The sequence below is a fragment of the Toxotes jaculatrix genome, chromosome 22 (genome assembly GCF_017976425.1).
Source record: "Toxotes jaculatrix isolate fToxJac2 chromosome 22, fToxJac2.pri, whole genome shotgun sequence".
Lineage (NCBI taxonomy): Eukaryota > Metazoa > Chordata > Actinopteri > Toxotidae > Toxotes > Toxotes jaculatrix.
The window spans coordinates 16,279,628-16,300,333 of NC_054415.1; the positions used below are offsets into that span (position 1 = coordinate 16,279,628).

Genomic DNA, 20,706 nt, shown 5'->3' on the forward strand with positions numbered 1-20,706 from the left:
TGTACATAATTTAATAGAACTGAGCAATGCTAGCAGTGTTGCCATAAAATTTGGTACTAACATTGTGAGACCAAGAGGATGAATACAGTTGACAGTGATCCTCTGCCCTTTCCTCTTAATGTTAATGTTTATCCGCACATTAACCAGATGGATTGGGTAGAGAAAAACTGGCAGAGACATTTGTGGTTCCCCGTGCAAGCAGCACCAGCACAATGGCATTTTTATGACAACTATTGGATAGATTAACATGAACCTACGATCCCACGCGTTCTCCTAGGTCAAAATTTAAATTTGCTCAATATGTCCCAGAAAAACTCCTGGAATGTCATTAGTGCTAATTAGCACAGGCATGTAACTGCTATACACAATTAAACATTAATTAGCATGTCCTGGGAAGTACACTGAGATCTGAAGCCTGTTTCCAGGTGTGAGTTCTGTCTGATAAATAGGTGATATCACCAGAGTTGGCCTCAGCTGGGTCTAAAGATTAAGAGTTAAAAAAGTAAAAAAAAAAAAAAAAAAAAAAACAGCCTCATGTTACTGTAGATTTATTTTGAATGGTGAGACCTCTATGAGCATTATGAGTCGTGGGTCAAATCAGATCATCATGTTGCACTGTGATTTGTTGGAATTGCTGCTGCTTTGGAAATTAGACTGTCACAATTTCAGATTGTTTCCATTTACCTGTGCAGTCCTGTCACAAAGGACAAACAGGTGAAAGTCCTACATCCAAAAACCTAGAAAGCTTTAGCTAAATAAATACACAGAGCTAACTATGAAAGAAGAGACATTTCACAATACAGTTACATCTGTAATTGTAAAAGCAGGAGAAATAAAGATGATGCACTCACACGTCACTGCTTTTCTTTTTATTTGACATTAGGCACATCAAGGGACCACTTCCATGTCTCCACAGTAATCTGTTAGTGCAACAATTTGGTCTCAAGTGTTCAACACCATACCCACCACCCAGAACACAATCTTTCCTTCCTCAGAATCACATTCTCATTCACACAGCAATGTGAGACTGAATGCATAGGGAGCCCAGTTTCAAGCAAAGTGCTGCAAGGTCAGTTAGAATTCGTCCAATGAGTCAGCCATTCATTCAGTTCATTAGCCATTTAACATCCTGTCAGTCATCCAAAGCCATTCAGAAAACAAAACAAAAAAAAAAAAGGCACGAATTCATAACATTGCATCAGAATTTTCACTGATATCAGTGACCTGTGGGCTAAACAGCTGATTTGATTTACAGCAGCATGATGTGATCAAGGCCCAGTTGTACTACTTTCACAGTCACATTGAGCACCGCTGACGTGAACTACACATTCATGGGGGAAAATCAGGTAAGTTTGGTAGATGTTCAGTAGTCACAATCCCCATTTCAAATGAAGATAATGACTGATTAAAGGTCATACCATTTGGCCACTGACACACCTTATGTTATGAATGGGCTTTGTGGTGAAAAGGACACTTGCATGCAACCTGACCACAATACTGAAATGTCAGTTTAATCACCATTCAGTGCAAAAGCAAACAGTTCACACACTGGGAGAAGAGGGCCGTTTTTTTTTTTTGGCTGATGGCAGTTCAGTCCTGGTACAGAAGGAAGCCCGAGAAGGTGCTGTACTTCCAGGTGCTGCCGTAGATGGCACCACGATGCAACCGCAACCAAACCTGGTCTCCTTGGAAGAGAGGCAGGATGGCGTGGTTGCTTGCCGTCTCGTGATCTGGGGCTCCGTCATTGGCATATGCCGACACCATCACATCCTCATTGCGCATGAGGTTGATGTAGAGCGGAACGTTGATGGCGAGCTTCAGGATGTGAAAAATGAAGACATAGGTTCCATTGACAGGGCAAGTGAAGCGGCCGATGTGGGTGTTGTACATCTCCCCCAGGTTGCTGTGCAGCTGGTCGAACACGATGGGCTGGTCCAGGTTGCCCGGGGCGAAGTTGGCAGTGCGAGAGGCAGTGAAAGCCACTCGCAGGGGCTGGGAGAGTGGGTAGAGTTGCATGGGAAGCAGGGCAGTGTGGTGGTGGCCATGGGGAGTGAGTGGGACCTCCACGGTGGACACTGACAGTGAATCGCCATGCCCCGAGTCCACAATTGTGAAGGCTCCCTCACGGTCTGGGCTACTCACCTGGGAAGAATCACTCCAGGCTGCTATAGAGACAAGATGTGGGATGTAGGGTGCAGGGTGTAATGAGGACAATGGTGAACTACAGATGTTTTGAAACCTGTGTAGCAGACTCTAGTTTGTTTTCTCCTCTGGTACAATTAGTTTTGACAGATGTCAACACAAAAATCATATTAAAACAACCACACCAAGACTCTTTAGAGGTCAAATTGTTCAGCTTCCAAGACTCTTTAGAGGTCTCGGTAATCAAAAAAATTCTAGAGTGGAAAGTTTGTGGTAGGAAATAATATCTGATCTCAATCTGACCCAGCTACAAGGCGTACTCTGAATGAGCTAAGTGTCTCCCATACCCAGGCACGACTACATGCTTGGATGTGCTAAATCGACAGCTGAAAGCTGGAGAATGAATGGAGGTCTGACCTTGACTAGCAATCAAGTACACCGTCTTGTTATATTCTGGCGGATATAAACTTTTTCATTGGAGACATGAGATTTTTACCTCAGGAATAGCGGTTGATGATGCACCAACCACCAGACTGATACGGTCTGGTGCTACCGAGTAAGAACTCATGAGCAGTATCAATACCAGACAGATAAGCACTGCCAATAAGAGCAGTACCTTCAACATTCTTAAAAAAAAACAAAATCAAAATATACCTTCCAGCTACCATCCTTTAACTTAATCACAAATTTGATGCAAAAGTTCTTTCCAGAAGGATAGACTACTATTTGGAACCTCAGAGCTTGAGTTCTTACCACTGGAGTTATGCCTTCCTCCTCCCCGTCTATAGCTGTGTTGGTATCCAGAGTCCTGAGAAAATACCACAGAGGAAATGTAACATATATGCAGACAAAGCAGCAAGACAGCACAGCAAGCCTGCTGACTCATTAGCTTATGTTTCCTGTTGACCGTACCTGTGTTCTCAATAGTTTTTGGTGGTCGCTAGCATGCTAAGCTACATTATGCACTCATATTTTACTAGTATGATGGTGTCTCTGGCTTAAAGCTACAGCTGGGGGAAAATTTGTTTTATGACCTTAAGGAAAACTCAGTTGAATTACATCTGGGGCCTTATTCTCTTAGTTTTATAGTTATGGTAACCTTGGCACTGACCAAAATAATTGATTAAGATTTAGCATAAAGTCCAAATGGGTCAAAACACGAGCAGTCAGATGGGCTGTAAGCAAGCCAGTTTTGCAAGCCAGTTTAGGAGGGAGGACAAGTGCAAAGATGACCCTGGCTGATCTGCAAGGGAATTTTAGACGTTGTTGGGTGTGTCCCACAACAAGTTGTACAATAGGACACAACTATCCTGGGTTCCATTCATGTATATGGGCCCAAAGTTGCACAAAGTTGCAGAAGCCCAAAGATGTCCTCTTCACTTTTTTCTTTTTTTCTTTTTAAAACCAGGTCCACTGGATATCACTTGAGTGAACAGGGTACCAACCCTCTTAATGTATCAATGGATGCTCGCGGAAATTGTCAGCCTAGTCAACTGGTTTATTGAACTGACACAATATGTCTCATGGGGACTGTAGATTAGACAGCATTCTAGATTGGTTACTTGATCTATAATCCAGAACCAGCTTGAAGAAGTTCAACTTCATCTACTAGTCACAGTACTTCCTAAGTCCCAGAGCCAATAAGGCTGCACTATAGAGTACATAAGGATTTACTTACTCTAGCAGCATAGAGAAGGGGGCCAGAGTCCCTGAGATGAGTCTGGGGGATGTAGGATCCTCCTGAGGAACAGAAATCAGTGTTAAGCCTCCAAACTACCTAAGATTCATTTAAGCCCATTGTGCTGCACTAAATAGCACTAAATAGCACCAAACTTCAGCCAGGATGTGACAGACCACCGGCAGCACCTGATCCTAAACAGATGTCCAGCAAAAAAAAAAAAAAAAAAAGGAGGGAAATGCAGGATTGGTGAAAACCCAAAAAGAAACAGAAAAGCTGAGGATAGATACCTCGATGCCAACCAGAAGAGCGAAAGGTTTGTGCCAGTCCCTTGCCGCCACGTGCCATACCTCTCACAGATCCTCTGGTGTAGTACAACTGGCCAGGTCGACCCACACTCCCACCTGACTGGCTAGGGGAAAGGAAGATCTGCCCACCATTTCCCACCGAATAATCTGACTGGTACACTAGAGAGATGGTGCAGCACAGAGAGGGTCTCAGACAATTGACTGCTGACAGTTCAGCCCAGGCGGGTTCAGAGTTTAGGAACGTGAAAATTTGTTCAACATACCAGGCTGTGGTTCGTCTTCTGAGGGAGCAAACTCAGGTGGTGTTTGGGTACTGGCAGTACTGTACCTGGGCTCAGAGAAAACTGCAGAGTCTGGTTTGTAGTTCAGCTCCCCATTCTGGGGTAAGGATGTATTCACCTTGAAGACCTACAGTGAAGAAAATGGACATCAAAGCAGCTTGAAACGAAACTGTGCAAAGCCCCACAATCCGATCTAGGTCTCAAGGTTCAGACGGTTCTCCGAATACGTCTTGCATGAGCACATCATTTGATTATACTTATGTGCTCAAATTTGATTTGTCAAGTATATTTGCTCAAGTACTACAGTGGCCATTTAGCATTTTCTCTCAGCTATGGACTTCAAAATTTGTCTTACTTGTGTTTTAAGAGGTCTGTCAAGCTGTAGTTAACCAGGAAGGAAATGTGGCACAAGCAATTACCCCATTTAGACTGCATGTGTTTTCAGCAGATCATAATCATAACAAGTATAAAAAGAGACAAATTCTTCCAGATACATCAAGCTACTACAAATGCTTTTTTTGGTGAAGGAAAAATAACTACAACTACATTTACAGTATAAGCCATACAAATAATATCAAACAGTTTTCATGTGAAAACTGTTCAAGTCCACATATTTTTGTGGCAACTTGGACATAAATGGCTGAATCTCCTCTACTTTGTCCACACTTTCCCAAGCCGCTGCGCTGTTCATTAAATCCTCATTTTTATAATGCAACATCACCAGATAAAAATCAGAATCAGTCCAGGTTAAAAACAGTAGGCTGTCATTTACTCTATCACAGACAAAGTTCAGTGACCTTTGGTTGTCTCCTTAACTTGTGGCACACAACACACGTATGCTGGCCTGCATTTTGGAAAAACACCAAGCTAGCATTTACATACTCCGGAATCTATTCTATCAAATTTTAACTGGCTTAACATTTGATGAACAGCAGCAACACCTAAATGATGTACGAGACACAGGTTGAATGACCAAGTGGCGTACCCAAGCTAGCCCTTTGCTTTTGGCTGTTTTGGCTACATCTGTACCAAGAACCTTGGCAACTGCATATTCCACATTCCATCCCTTGATCTGGGATGAACCAAAGGACCCATGAATTGGATGCCCAGATACACATCTGGCATTGCAACAACAGATGAAAGGAGTCAAAGAAAGGGGGACTAATTAAAACCTGTAGACGTTTGGGTGTTAATGGCATAATATCCAAGAGATGAATGATGAAGTTTTGCTAAGACTTACTGACTGGATGTTCTGAAACTGTGCAGAGGTGAGAGTTCTCCTGGTGGGTGGTGTAGAGAAAGTCTGTCCCTGAGGAGGGGTAGACGTGCAAGATCCCACCCCATTACATGGGGACTGCTTCCCTGACTCAGTTACCGGCGACTGTGGATTACCGAGAAAGGTGAAAAGGTATTAATAAAAAAATATGTCCATGGAAGCAAATGTGCTTTGTCTGTTGACATGCTCAAGAATGCGGATTTACACGAGGACGGCTCTTCTCCTCCAGACCAGCAGATATGGTGGACTCCCTGCAGTACAGCGGCGGTGAGGAAAATGCCTTTCTTTCAGCCAACTGAAGTGGTTCCTACAGAGAGAAGACAACTTTAACAGCCACTTGGAGCTGTGCGATTCAAACATGTCCAATGTCTCATGGCCCAATGTGCTGACTCTTACGTGAGGTAGGTCCTTTGGGGAGAGCTCTAGGTCACAGTTCTCCAGGCACTGATCCCCACCGGTCAGGCTGGCTTTGCGCTCCAGAAGCCTGGTAGGCAGTGGGGTGGACTGAGTGGGGGACGAGGATGATGTGATGACAAGTCCAAATGATTTCCATTGAAGTCACAAATGTCTTATCACAGATAGAAAAAAAAGTGCTTACATGCATTGCTTTGGGCAGGACATCAACTGGGCTTCTCAAGTCTGTCTGAGCTGGTTAGTTGGGCAAAAAGAACATGAAAAACATTACACAATTTCAGAAATAGCCTAAACTATTAAAAGGGAACTTCAGCCAGTTTAGCACAACCCACCCAAGGTCTGGTTTAGTCGGACCTGTTCTAAATCACGGCTAAGCTACTTGGGCCTTGGTTGCTGAGTTGTCATGGAGATTAATCTTAATCACAGTTCCAAATCCACTTCCATGACAAATGAGCAAACTACATTCAAGGATGAAGACTATGTGATATGAATGAAAGCTACAGAAAAAGGCTAATAAGTGGAACTTCAAATGGGATTGTTTTGTCAAATTACAGAACTTGTTGACTTCCAAGTTACCCAGAGGAGAGGGAGATCCAGATGGCCGTCTCTTCAGTCCAGGGTGGCCATTAGTGGGGGAGCTCTCACCATCAAGAAGAGAGTCCTAAATAGGAGAGGATCATTTTAAACTCTTATCAGTCATTTGTGATACAGCAGATGAAATACTTCAAACCCACAGTCCTGCTCTGGGTGGTAAAGCGACTAATGAATAATTCATTCTCTTGTTTGCAAACAGCCAAATTCCACCTGCATGAAACTGAAGGAGCCGTGGATCTTGGTCATGAAGTCCTCCAGGTGCTGCCTCCTCAGGATGGGGTCTTTGGGTAATGCAGACGGAGAACTGAAAACCTCTATAGGCATGTCCATGTGTACTGCCTGTTGAGAATCGCCATGGGATAAATTTGCAAACTGTTCACAATGGAGACGTCTGCAGATTTAAAATGGTTTTGTACTTACCGACTTTGCATTTTGTTCTCCTTTGGCTTTCCTCTCTTTTCTCTGGGGAGAATATCATGTATTAATTCTTGCATTGACACCACTGCTGAACAGTGACATCCTGTACAACCAGCTCACTGAATCAGTTTAAAGGCAGAAATAACTGTGCCAACAAACTTCTGTAAATTTCTGAAACTGATTCTAAATGATCTCAAACAGTTTCATTTGGGGGGGGGGGGCAACATAATGCATTCCATAGCCCCTTACACCCTAACCTGAACCCTAAAACCCAGTCTTAAACCTCAGACGGCCCTTTGAAGGTGTTTCAGAAAGTGAGGTCCAACCAAAATGCCCTCACTCTGTAAGGTCTATACTCAAACTGGTAGCTAAGTGAATGGTCAAGCATGGTGCCCAGAAGGTTTGATGACACCTCACCTGTTTGCTGTCAGCAGACTGTTTCTTGGTGGTGACAGGGACCTTGGGGATGAACGTGGCGGCTCCTCTCCACGGTTTGTGGACTGCAGTGTGGGGCGAGATGGGTCCGTCCGGGAACTCTGCGTCCCAGCAGTCGGGAGGCTCCCGCTCCCTCATGGCCTGGAAGTCGTCCTTCCAGTTCTGAGTGGGAGGAGTCTCCATGTCAGTCAGGTACAGTCTGTTGAAAAACTGCCATATCACCAACAGAGCATCAGTGGATCCTGAAGCATGCTTACAATCACAAACAGAAAAACGGGACATTGGTCTTACCTCCTTCTTAGAAGTTTCGTTTGGTTTCGACTTTGATATGGCTGACAGGAAAAAGAAACATTCAGACTTATTACTTGCAAGTTTTTTGCACCATTAGCACCCATAGGTTGTTTAGTGTAAGCATGATCTGATCTTACTGCTGTGGCTGGTTGAGCTCAGCAACACCTCTGGAGTCTTGTTGGGTGGAGGTGGAAGACAGTTGAAGTACTTGCAGTTTAAAAGCCTGGTGAGCTCCTCTTTCAACAACTTAACTGAAAGGACAGAACAACAAGAGGAAAGCCAATTGAGAAAGCTCAGTTCTTCATCCACACACACAACAGAATTAGCTCGACTTCATTACAATTTGACATTAAGCCTGGATTTCCGATTTTCCCCAAAGATGTCGTAGAATCTATCCAAACAGGTTTACACGAAAAATTTCTCATTTTTTTTTCTCCACCCACAGCAAGTCAAGTACCCACCTATGAACACCTAATAATTTGGGGAAATGCTAGACAATATAAGACTGATAACACTCTGTCAGTCAGCATTTTCTACCATGCACACTTAAAATTCTGGATTCTGATTGGTTGGTAGGCATAGATTGACTTTGAGTAACCAGGCATTTTAACTGGACGCCAGTGTTGAAGGTGTTTAAATTAAGTCGCCAGTAATGAACAACAAGTGAGTCTCAGCTAAGGAGCTCTCGATAAACAGTGAATCATAGTTGCAGAAATACAGAAGTTAGATCAACATAGTTGCATGTGTAAATTAACAACAGATACTCTGATCACATACGGCTCTTTATTAGCATGAGGACCTCGTATAAGCAGGATCTTAGCCCACTGCCCCCCCCCCATGTCATCCCTTACAATCAGTCTTATCCCTTATAAATCTTGTTTAATCCAAACACAAACAAAATATATGCACTGAACCATCATTGGGCCTTTAATTCTAACATTTAGATAGAGATTTGACATTTATAGATAGAAAAAAATGGGAAAATGCATTTGCAAAGAATAAACAGTCAACTTAAAATGTCAGATTTCTTAAGATAATCCTGGTTAGCTTGAATTAGTTTTATTTGAGTGTAATTTGTGAGATCACCTATGCCTCTGGAAAATGTTGTTAAAAATGATGTTAAAAACCTGGAAAGACTTACAGTGCAATAATATAACTTCCTCTTATTGGAGGATCTGGCAGGGTTTATCCTCTCTGAAGATGCATCACTGGTAATATTTTACTCAGTCTATTTCACTGCTCAGCTGTAAGCAGCTTGGGCCACATCAGCAATCACTAACGCTGTCAAACAGGAGAAGGGAACTTGCCCTGATGCTTAAACCTGTTGGTCTAACGATAGAGTTGTTCTTTATGCAAGTGCAGCTCCAGTTCTCTTCATGTATATTTACTTTTTTACACCTAAATATTATAAGAGCATCAAAGATAAACACAATAAAATCAAATATTAGCCATATTTATTTTAATAAAGGACCTGGTTTCTGATCCTGTATGGTTTACACAGTATACGTACATGTGGATCCAGCCACTGGCTTGTCTTTCCCCTCCAGCAGGTCCAAGTAGACCAGGGATGCCTGCTCCATCTGCTCAGCTAAACTACAACAACACAGTGAAGAGGAGGACAGAAGAGTGGTCACCAAGGAGCCCAGAGCCAAAACAAGGAGCTCTGCAGTTCAACTCAGCTGTGGAGGCTCTTTACACCAGTAAACCTTTCCATTTGCATAAACATTTTCAGTCGTCCATCTTGTGTCTCTGATGGAACATGTTAGCTCCTATTAGCCAGTCAGCTTGTGTTTTACTTGCACTACATACACATAATTATCCAAAAACTTATTTCCTGTTCTATTTTCCCACATTTCTTGCATCTCCCTTGATATATATTTGGCTCTTAGAGCTTCTCAAATCCAGGTGACCTACAGGTCGATGACGCATCAGATCTGCTGCTGCTCACATTTCTGTCATGCTATGTTTTGGATGTTAGCTTAGATCTGGTGCCGTCATGTTTGTTTTTGCTTTATCAAACACAGAATTGCATTGTAAAGCTTCAAAACCCCCAAAACTGATATTTGAACCAATCCTAGTCCAGATAGAGTCCAGCAGAGAACTCTGACCTAAGGTAAGCAGAGGTGTAACAGTAACAAATGTTGCTTTGTTATTTACTTTTGTCCTGAGATCAAGGAAATACCAGTGTTCCATAGCCCAGAAGAGTCAGAAAGTGACCAGAAATATCTGCACCTGCTGAGTCAGTAAATCATCAATAGTTTCCATCACCTCACCAGAGACATTATGGACATTTCATGCAACATGGCAGTCAAACTTTACAGAGTTGTCATGGGGATGCTATTGCTAGCTATAGCAAATGCAGCTAAAAGGTCACGGTCCTTCATGGTGCACACAGTCTACTTTATGTTTCTCAAAGCTGGGAACATTTGCCCACATTTCATTAGAGATAGCTAGCTTACCGTTACCACAACTAGCTTACTATCTGATGCTAACCTGTGTCTGTAACATAACCAGTTTATCCAGCATTGTGTGGAAGAACTGATGAGCCACTATTTTAATATGTTTGTTAAACTGGCAACATAGGCAATAAAATGCAGGCAAAGTTGTTCGCAAGAAGCAGGCGTCAATGTACACAATGTGACACGGCCACACTTCCAGTCTAGACAAGAAGTTGAAGAACTATAGAATCAGAACCTTGTTGCTGAAACGTATGAGGTCAGTAGTGGAACAAAGATGCTAAGTTAAGATAACTGCTAAGATCATTTTAAATTAACTGACACTTTGATAGACTGTTTCCTGTAAACAATATCCTTCCAGTAAAGTCTTATTTGATTTATTTATTATTGAATTACAGTGACCTTTTCTCAATGTAGGGACCAAAGTAAGATGGCTTCCCCTCTTGTCTTAGGGTATAATGAAGACCTAGCAACAGGCTGAGACTATGAGTGTTCAGACTTTCTTAAATGTGGGTGTAATGTTAATCCTAATAACCACAACAGACTCATGGATTTACACTCATTGATTTGGTAACTGATCCAGATTTCGGTGCAACACCACTGATGCCACTCACCTGAGTCGGTTATCCCTCTTGACTCCCACCAGGGTGGCAAGCTGATTTAGGCTGTGCAGCTGCTGGGCTGGGACGTGGGGTGCCTGGTTGTGTCCGGCCAGCAGGTCTCTCCTCACATGCTCCTGCTGAAGGCTGTGGAGGAGGTGCTGTACCTGGAGCACGGTGCTCAGGCGCCTCCTCTCCACCTCCACCTTCGCCAGCTGCTCCTTTTTAACTGCCTTCTTCTGGGCTCTCAGCAGCTACCAGGAACGAGAGGGTTCAGGACCCAGTTTTGAAAACATGGCATTGAACTATCAGGGTAGAGGACATGGCTTTACATGCTATTACAACCCAAATATTCTGAATCAAGCTGGGACATAGAAACCAAAACTATCTGATGATCAAACACCCTTACAGTTTGAGTCAAGCTGTCCAGGGTTTTGTGCAGCTCCCGAGCAAAGTCCAGGTTGTGCAGCACTTCTTGGTACTTTTCTACAGCTGTCTGGAAAACGAAAAGACAGCAGACACCAAACACATGATACTTCACATTCACAACATCATATCTTTGTTGTCATTACATATCCAGGTCTTACCATCTGATCCTTGTTTAGCGCCTCGCCCCGGTTCAACCTCTTCTTGTAGTCTTCCAGTTTCAACTGTAGACACACAGGACACGTCACGAACACCCAGGTGCCTGCCTCCAACCTATCCAGCTAAATGAACCCAAGCATTCAACCCACCCTACCTTCTTTTTCTCCAAGTTGCGAACTTTGTGTTTGAGGCAGATGAGGCCATCTTCGATGTAGGTCTCGTAGCCAAGGTAGGCGGTGGAGAACTCCAGGCCAGGCTGCGGGGCGTTCAGCCCGTCGGAGGAGCCCATCTTTGGGCTGCCGGCCTTCGCCAGGTCCTCCTGCCTTTCACTGCCTTCCTCTGAGCGTTCACGTGGCGGGGTGACATTCAGGGTGGTAGGGGAAGAAGACAGCTGCACCATGTTGAGCTCCACACTAGAAGGAAAGAGATATACACACACATTTTATTTTAATGGGCGAGCCATGCTGTTTTTTTTTGTGTGCTGTAGAGCTGCAACAGAGAAAAAGATGCTGCTGGTGCCAAGCCGAGTGTTTGAATAGAGATGGAGGTGGACTCAGCCCCAGCTTTGGGCAGCCGCCAACCCTGTGACATTGCATTTATTACCGGCCACTGAACAGCGTGCTCTCTCTGGATGGATCATGAAGGCAGCAGAACCAGCACAATACAAAAGAGCATCCTTTATCCTGAGGGCTGGGTGGGGACTAATAAAATTAGCAGGATGGGAATTAAATCATCAAAAGGGAGATAAAGGTGGAATCAAGCCTTGATGTCATGCAGGCTATTTAAAAAAAAAAAAAAAAAAAAACACCCTAAACTTTATTTAAATATCCTGTTACACGACACTGGATCATGGCAGCTGAATCCAAACTTTGACTCCATGTTTTTTTTTCCAAGTTTCATCACCACATACGTCAGCGTTTTTTATTTCAAACGACAAAATAAACAGCTGACCCACCTCGTGTCTTTAGCTCGTGCGCGTTTAAAAAAAAAAAAATCCTCGCGGGACGGCCGCTGGACCCCCCCTCCCACACGAAACAAACCGACCCCGCTTTCTCCGACCGTTGATGTTTAAAGCTCGCAGAGGCCACGCCGCTGTCAGCTCATACCTTTATATACCCTGCCGGCCACACACACACACACACACACACATACACACACCAAGCTCCGCCAGGGGGAGGTAAGGGGGGCGGGGGAAGTCACCACATCCGGTTCTGGCACCTGTCTCAGCGCGCACACACACACACATCCAACAACAAACACATTCCTGTAATAGTCCAGCAGTGATTTCACGTTTTATAAATTAACAGTGATTTTTATAGTGATTTAAAAAATAAGAAATTATTATTGCATCACTATGTGACCTGTAAATTAACTGTATTTATTTCTCGTATGGTTTAAAGCCGCATCAGTTGTTTTTATTTCTTTGCTCGCAGATTTTTTTGGGCAACAAAATACAAATTGTGATGAAATCGTTTGTAAAAACATGAATAACAGAGACTGAACAACATTAGCATTTATTTTGGAGCTCTGTCTGTGGTCACCCGACAAATCAAATGCCTTATTCACTGTCCTTCCAGCTCTGTTTTGGTCTCCACTGTCCTCAGACGTCTCTTAGATGCTTTAAAAAACAGCAACAAACAAAAAATAAAACAATGAGCTGAAAGGAGGTAAAAAGCTCCATGGAGATGCAAAGTCAAGTGGCAATTCTCATCACTATGAGTGACACCTTTGCATGAACGTTGGTAATTAATTAATTCCTAATTAACATAAAAATATATATTCATTTGTGCTTTAAGTCAGGAATAATAATCAATAGAGAATTTACATTAAAGTTCATTTATTTTGTCATTGTACTGAGAGGCCACGTGCTCGCTGAAGTTCAGTGAGGTGATGGGAAACCCACATGTGTATCTGGACTCACACACTCATAGATGTTGGTATGAACTCATAAAAAAAAATAAAGCACACAGATAATAATCTTTTTTTTTTCACTCTGCTTTAACTTATTCCGCTTTTCAAAACTCTGATTCTCCTCCTGACATGATTTGTCCCGCAGCACCCTCGGGTGGTGGAGGACTGCTACAACATCCTGTAGAAGTACAGCCTCACATAACATCAACTAGTACTCACTATGTAGAATGGCCCCTTTCATACAGTACTATCAGGTGTTTCATAAGACTTGTGCTTTAACATGTCAGCTCTGTTTCTGTTGTGGCTGCTTAAGGTGATTTGAAAAACTTTATAAACTGTTTCATCTCAAAAACCTCCAAACTTAAAAAGATATTTCTGTCTATGACTGAATCCTTTTTTAAAACCCCAGATGAAAATTACCTAAGAAGGGTCATTTAGATCTGACAAAAAACAAAACACATGGGGAGATTCCATAGTTTTGTCTCCACATGCATCATTTCTCTCTTTTGAATGCTCCTCATTCAAAAACATACAAACCTTTCAGCTTTCCAACGTTGGAGAAAAGGTTTTTCCGTGAGCGAAGAGTTCTCCCAAATCTACGTTTCTGCTGAGGCTTTGATCCAAGGTGACAAGAACTAAAAAGCAATGTAACAAACATGAGATCTCAACACTTAAATATATAGAAAACACTATCAGCTTCCATTGTACCACTGAGACTTTCAGAACTATCACAGGTTACTGCCCCACCCTGAGAATCACATGGGTCTCCACTCCATCGGGAACTCCTGATCCGTTCAAAGCCATCAAATACAACTTGTTTCACCTAAAACCTGATTTCATGATTCTTAGAATGTCACAGAGAAGTCAATAATATCTTTTAGCACTGACATCATAGTTAGTGATAGTGTTGCACTGAACCACATCATATTATATTCTGAACCCGTCATATACATCTTCTTCTTCCATACAATCCCACCTTTAACCACTCACTCAGCAGTGGTAAGAACTGAATTTACATATTTCTGACAATGTCAACAACATTGTAAACATAGATGTTATGGCTGAGCGGTTGCATTGAACTGCAATATATAGGCCACAAACAATATAGGGGAAGGTCATTTGTCAATCACTGCCTGATTGACAGTGATGTCATCTTTGAATTCAAATTCGAACAGAGCTTTATTGGCATGAGTATCAAAAACAGTGTTGCCAAAGCTCCAAAATACATCAGGACTGAAGTACATATATACATTAATTATATGTTATATATCAGTAGGGATATTGTGGATTATACTTAGATGTATATATATATATAATATATATATATGATAACTGCTTTGGATTTTGATTTAAATACTTTTACATCATCTCCATGTCTCTCTCTCTCTCTCTCTCTCTGTGGGTGTGGCAGCAGTTCATGAACCTCACCTGCTCTAATCAGCTCCACCTCTGCATCAGGCAGCACATCTGCCTCTCATCAGCCCATCAGCCTGTGGCAGTATTTAAACTCCAAGTCTCCAACCACTACGTTCTCCCAGGTGGTGTTCCCTGAGCTCCAGGGTCATACTCATCTGCCCGCTGCCACGCTCCAATCAGATTGCTCTCCTCCAAGGGCGTCACCAGTTGCCTTCTTGCCGTTCAGACGATACCTCGCGCGAATAGGGCCGGGGGTACTGTTTTTGGAGTACTCAGCAGTCCGCAAATATTCGTCATAACAACCAATGAGAGTACTCCTTTCGGAAAGGAGGAGGGGCTTGCCTCCATAGGTACCACACACCTTTTTCTTTTAAATGCTTGAAAAGTTTCTGCTAGTAAATAACACGTCACATGATGAGACAAGACTCAAACATGACGACGGACATTTATTGAACGAGTAGAAATAACGAGTGTATATAAAAATACAAACTTTAGAAATGAACAGTAGTGAATCTCTCTGCAAAATAATAATCGTATAGAGACGGACTACAAAAATATCTTCTAGAGCAGGTGCAGATCTACATGACATGCTAATGGAACTTACCCAAGATATCAGGTGTACAAGAGTCTCTCTAAACTAGAACAGGGACATACAACGTTAAATACAAGGTCAAAAATAGCCGTTTTAATACAATCACTGTTCAGACTGTGTGGCAGCTTGGTACAGACGTCCTGAAGTGTCCAAAAATAACAACAACAACAAAGAAAAAAAAAAACAAACAATACATTTCAGTGTAGTGAATTAAAATAAAATCATTTTAAGGATTAATTAAATAAATAATATTTTTTTTTTTTTAGACAAATCGACTCCACATGTAAAGCCAAGTATAATTCACTTCTTTCTTCAGTTACATTTAATATTTCTTTGGAAAAAAAAAAAGGTTCAGTATTAACAATAAGGCTGTGATACTGCAGAAAATGAAATACACTGAATAGACGAATAACTGAGGGGCAGAGCTGAAAATCCAGTTTGCTGCTGTATATCTTCAATTAAACTGTGCAGTTAGTGGCAAACCTACTGCTGCTATTTCCGCCCTCTGGCAGGAAATACTGCCACAGCTGGAAGAGCTACCCTGGTATCAGTGAACAAAACAAAAACAAACAAACAAAACCCAACCCAAACATCACCTTGAAAATATCCCTTTTTTTGAGAATCTGAGCAGACACAGACGTTGTGGTCCAGGATCCCTGGTAAGGTACGAGTCTACCTGAAGTGACCTGTGACATGATTCGAACGCAGGATATGAAATCTGTAACCGATGGATGCTTGCTTTCAGTTATTCCTTTATATACAAAAATATATAGGGAACCTATACAACATTATATCAACAAAACAAACCAACAAAAACAAAATATATATATATATATATAGTGTGGACAGATCATGCAGAAGGCTGCCAGCTTTGAGTAAAGTGAACATGAATTTAAGCGTCGAAAAGACTGAGCTGCCTCCAGGATGACGAGGTTGGCAGCGCAGGAATTGCCTCCGCCGTGTTTCAGTTCCTGAGGGTTTCTTTTAGCTTATAATGGTTCGTCCGGCGGCGTCAGCTAACGGCTACACGTGGGGACCGATGCCGAGAGCTGGATGCCTCCCTGAAAACTCGTTTGTGCTGATACAGACATGTGGAACCAGAATGTGTGTCAGTATTAAACCCGTTAGCTAACACGCTAACCACATCAACACTGTGCTTTACATGAACCCAGAAAACTGGTGGAGTGTAAACAGAGGAGCGCAGAGGATGAAACATTAACGTCTGAGAAAAAAATCAAAGAGTAAAGGGTGAATTCCAGAGGTCTCCTGGTTTCTGTGCAGCATTCATCCATCCAGCATTTCAGACAGAGAGAGAACCAAAACAAAAAACAAAACACCGAATCTCATAGCTCAAGTAAAGACACTGAAAACGGAGCCGGTCTGAGGATCCGGTCCGGGTGGTTGTCAGAGATATAAAGAGAGTCTGGAAGAGCTGCTGCAGCTTGTAAAAGACAGAGAAACTACAGTGAGGTTTGGTTTGGAGCCTTTGTGTTCCTGTGTGTCTGGTGCTGCCATCACCGTGCCCCCTCTCCCAGCTCCTCCTTTTCTTTTCCTTCAGGTATGGGAGGTGGTGACGTGCTCACAGCGTTTGTTTCTGCGACCCTCTCTTCATCCTCCTCCTCCTCCTCTTCTTCTTCTTCTTCTTCCATCTCCCCACTTTCTTCCCGTTGCTGGTGCAGGTTTGGTTTCCCCTGACAGCAGGGCTTGAACAGGTGGGGGTCAATGATGACCTCTCCGTAACGCCCTTTGTACACGATGCCGCAGCAAACCTTTTGCCTGAAACATCGAACACACTGTCAGTTTACACAGTATGTGAGATTTTTTTGTGTGTGGGGGCTCTGTATGAAAACTAAGGATGCACCGAAATGAAAATTCTTGGCTGAAACTGAAAACCGAAAATGAGGCCGAATGGCCGAATATTCGGTACATCCTTAATGAAAAACATATCAAACTATTTTTATTATGAAGATGAAAAACAGGACTGAGTTCAGCATTAATGCTGAATTTAAATCCACCTACAGTCACATGGCTGTATTGACATCAGTTTTCTAATCAGATACCGACCGCATTAACCCCCCACCTTTTCCAGTATTTGAGGTCCAAGAAGGAGAAGGCTGGGGACGGGGTGGCGTCGGGCGATAGCTCTGCGTCCGAGCCCTCGTCCGATTGGTTGCTGTAGCTGGGCGACTGAGCGGGTGAAGCACTGGAAGTGGTGCTGTGGGCGTCCGAGTCTGGGGAGCGACGCAGAGAACAAACACTGGTTTAACACATCCTAGTTCACATTCAGAGACACGCAACAGTGTGTCCACCCAGAGGCAGAGGATTTGTTTTAATAAGACGTCAGTGCTGATTGGCTGCTTACTGTTTCGCTTCAGCTCGCTCTGGACCCGACTGATCTCACTCGGCTTCAGCTTCTTCTTTGTCTTCTTTCTCATCCTCAGTGTGGCCTTCGTGCTCGACCCAGCTTTTGCGTCGACCACCTAAAACAGGACACAAGGTTTTAGAGATTTACGAGAACATCAAACTAAATACTGTGATCACGGCACTGTGCAGTGCTTCCTTACGTGATTCCAGTTCTTCTTGGATCCAGCTGGAAGTTTCTTCCACCTCTTGACCAGGAGGACACAGGCGTTACAGATGTCCCCGCAGCGCACCTCACCCAACCTGCAGGGACAGGAAGAGTCAGACCAGATCAGTGATGTGGATTGGGATCAGTCCATCTCTTAACTAACTAAAGGTCACTGGGGCCCCTGAACTGTGGAACTCCAAACCTCAAGACATCAGGCAGGTAAACTCTGAATCCTCTTAAATTGCATCTAAAAACTCACTCTGATATATGATGATCATGCTCTAAAGTTTAGAACAACAATTCCCATAATGCTTTGGGGGATTTAGACAGGGAGTGTAATGTTGCCATGGACTATCACTGGCTTCCTGTTACCATCAAGGAGACTGAAATGTCCCCCACAGCAGATGCTTTGGGTAGACTGTGGTCCCCGAGTCCACCACCTGACTCACCCGAAGCAGCTCTTGAAGTCCACCTCGTAGCGCTTGCTGTCCGTGAAGCGGGAGCTGGACGACTTGGCGCGGCAGATGCAGCAGCCGTCTATGCTGCGGTACATCTTCGGCTTGTGGAAGCCAAACATCTGGAGCGACGCAGGTAGAAACACATGCAAAAACAAAAACAAGTAAACGATGAGTTCTGCAGCTCCAAAAAACAGAACAGGAACATAGAAATCTGCTGTTATAGTTTGTTCCAACTCAAATGTCACCAGCCACTGTGGGAAATAGGTCAGTTTCATCAGGACTGACTTTTATCCTGCTGAATTTTCATTTATTTATTTATTTATTTCTAATCAATTTTGCTTGAATAATGTGTCGATCATCAAACAGCTGCAGATTTTTTTTTGTCAATTCAATTCATTATTTCATCTCTAGATAAAAATATAAAACCAACTTTTTCATCCAGTGAATTAATCTCAGGTGAAGAACACAGATCTGGAGGAGGAGAGGGCGTGTGTATGTTATGCTTTATGTCAATACATGTCCTCACAAAGATATGAGTACAAGTAAGTGTGTGTGTGTGAGCTAAATGATAAGGCTGTGCATCACCGAGCTGCCTCTTACGCAACCGTGGTGCTGATGCAACTAGAGGCTCGACATGTGGTCTGGATGCTGAGCAGATCTGATCGACAACCATCGATCAAACCAGTCTAATCAAGCAGCACGCGGGTTTAATAGTGTAATACAATCACTTTACCGATTAAACTGTGGAAAGGTGTCATCACGGCGCGACAGGAGCCAACTGTAAACGGCATGTTCGGGCTGTGATGACATTTAAAATGTCAAGCGCGGCACTGCGGGTGATGCTGGCGGTGGTTGTGTAATCCTGGCCTGACGTAAGCGCGGCACATGGCAAGAGGCTGGGCGCGGGAGGCGGCGCTAGGCCGCCTGAATGAGACGCGATGCTCCTGCCCGATGCAGGCAACGATTCCAGGACTGCGGAGCAACCTGGAGGTGATTGGAAAGTGGACAAAGTTCCCGCTGTCCATCCCCAAGACTCAACACCTCCATCACCTTCAGATATTGCTGCAGACGCATTATAACCAGCAGAAGACGTAAAGTAAACGCACAACTTGACTGTGTCGTTAATAGAACTTTTCTTCCGATCACAACGTGGGAGCAGCCCTCCCCTGTGTGCGTCCATTATCGGACAAATACAACGTGCAATCTTCTTATCCCATAGCAAGGAGGGAGGCAGAACACTGACGCAGAAAACACACCCACCCCTCCAACAACAAAGTGGAAGCTCAGGTTTTAGCTTTAATTTGACGTTCACGTGCTTTTAGCAACTTCCAGCATTTTAAGCTAGCGCAGCATTTAAACTTTATTTCGTTTGGAGCGGGTAACAAGGGAAACGAGCAGCCAGTCGTGTATAACCTACACGAGGAACCGTATGTAACATAAAAACATCATTAACCTTAGCTTTATTTTCTAAGTGCTAAAGCAATGTTTCCAGCGACTTGCTAATCTTTATGTTACGCAGCTAAAAAGATAGAAACACCGTCAGACGCCAGATTGACACCGCGGATGCACCCTCGACTTTTAGGAACAAACAGCAGAAAAAGAAGCAAAGAAACAACACCTGTGTTTTAATAACTATCACCAAAGATGTGGTACTGATAAACCCAAAGCTTTAAAGGACTTCAGGTCGGAGCCAGACTTCGAGAAACCGGCTCACACAGCTGGACAGGGTAACGCTATTTCGAGATGTGGAATCAGAAGCACCACACTCCGATAAGTTTGCCGCACACCGACAGAAGAAACACCGAGCTGACTCACACTTTTGTTCTGTGCATAAAACCAAAAACACACTTACCTTGTTTCCGTATGAAAACAAGCGACTCGCACCTGTGTTGTATGCCGTAAAAATATCCGTCTTTATAGAAGTGGCGCTCTCATTTAACATTTAGCAACAATGCCGTAGCAGACCCATCAGTTGTTGTAACGTTGCTCGCCGGAGAGTCAAGACAAACGAATGACAAAAGGCGCTTCCCCTCAGCGGTTTCAAATTAAAGCTCCCGTCACGAGAGCCCCTTTCAGTGGGGTCTTACAACAACGACTTTTCACTTATTGTGAAGGCGCAGTCAATGGACTTCTGGAAGTACTATGGCTTGTTTACGTGCGGCTTGACGCAGCCGCTAGTGCCCGTAGTAGAAACGTTCGCGCAAGCGCGCCACTCGGCTCCCGCTCCACCATTTTCTGATTTTCTTCAATCAGCGTCATTAGCATCCAGCTGTGACGTCTGCGG

General features: G+C 43.4%; 2 protein-coding genes across 5 annotated transcripts; both read right to left on the reverse strand.

Annotated features, from left to right (window-relative positions):
* Nucleotides 1-888: 888 nt before the first annotated feature.
* On the reverse strand, nucleotides 889-12,544 carry caprin2 (caprin family member 2). Of its 4 annotated transcripts, none has more exons than XM_041030290.1 (21): nucleotides 12,432-12,544; nucleotides 11,631-11,889; nucleotides 11,479-11,541; nucleotides 11,301-11,387; nucleotides 10,907-11,145; nucleotides 9,347-9,429; nucleotides 7,974-8,087; nucleotides 7,837-7,877; nucleotides 7,528-7,707; nucleotides 7,114-7,155; nucleotides 6,904-7,032; nucleotides 6,676-6,760; nucleotides 6,284-6,333; nucleotides 6,082-6,189; nucleotides 5,891-5,992; nucleotides 5,650-5,790; nucleotides 4,392-4,536; nucleotides 4,171-4,287; nucleotides 3,821-3,882; nucleotides 2,896-2,950; nucleotides 889-2,165 (listed from the first exon to the last, which is right to left on the reverse strand). In XM_041030290.1, exons 2-21 carry the CDS (start codon nucleotides 11,874-11,876, stop codon nucleotides 1,591-1,593), a joined length of 2,664 nt encoding a protein of 887 aa, XP_040886224.1. In that variant the 5' UTR covers nucleotides 11,877-11,889; nucleotides 12,432-12,544; the 3' UTR covers nucleotides 889-1,590. The 4 variants fall into 4 exon arrangements, with proteins under 4 accessions (XP_040886224.1, XP_040886222.1, XP_040886223.1 ...); XM_041030288.1 differs by having other exon boundaries at nucleotides 4,111-4,287; XM_041030289.1 differs by having other exon boundaries at nucleotides 7,528-7,755.
* Nucleotides 12,545-15,245: 2,701 nt separating this feature from the next.
* On the reverse strand, nucleotides 15,246-20,418 carry LOC121175858 (SIN3-HDAC complex-associated factor-like). Its single transcript, XM_041029703.1, has 6 exons — nucleotides 20,275-20,418; nucleotides 18,414-18,541; nucleotides 17,960-18,059; nucleotides 17,758-17,875; nucleotides 17,476-17,626; nucleotides 15,246-17,171 (listed from the first exon to the last, which is right to left on the reverse strand). Exons 1-6 carry the CDS (start codon nucleotides 20,362-20,364, stop codon nucleotides 16,910-16,912), a joined length of 849 nt encoding a protein of 282 aa, XP_040885637.1. The 5' UTR covers nucleotides 20,365-20,418; the 3' UTR covers nucleotides 15,246-16,909.
* Nucleotides 20,419-20,706: the final 288 nt, after the last annotated feature.

Bases quoted from the DNA above. Each gene is read 5' to 3' on its own strand.
- caprin2 (XM_041030287.1), bottom strand. From the start codon at position 11,876: ATGGTGCAGCTGTCTTCTTCCCCTACCACCCTGAATGTCACCCCGCCA. The intron at 11,542-11,630 runs GTAGGGTGGGTT...GTGTGTCTACAG, and splicing joins GCAACTTGGAGAAAAAGAAG to TTGAAACTGGAAGACTACAA. The intron at 7,756-7,836 runs GTAAGACCAATG...GTGATATGGCAG, and splicing joins ACGAAACTTCTAAGAAGGAG to TTTTTCAACAGACTGTACCT.
- LOC121175858 (XM_041029703.1), bottom strand. From the start codon at position 20,364: ATGTTAAATGAGAGCGCCACTTCTATAAAGACGGATATTTTTACGGCA. The intron at 18,542-20,274 runs GTAAGTGTGTTT...GCGTCGCTCCAG, and splicing joins TGTTTTCATACGGAAACAAG to ATGTTTGGCTTCCACAAGCC. The intron at 17,876-17,959 runs GTAAGGAAGCAC...GTCCTGTTTTAG, and splicing joins CCAAGAAGAACTGGAATCAC to GTGGTCGACGCAAAAGCTGG.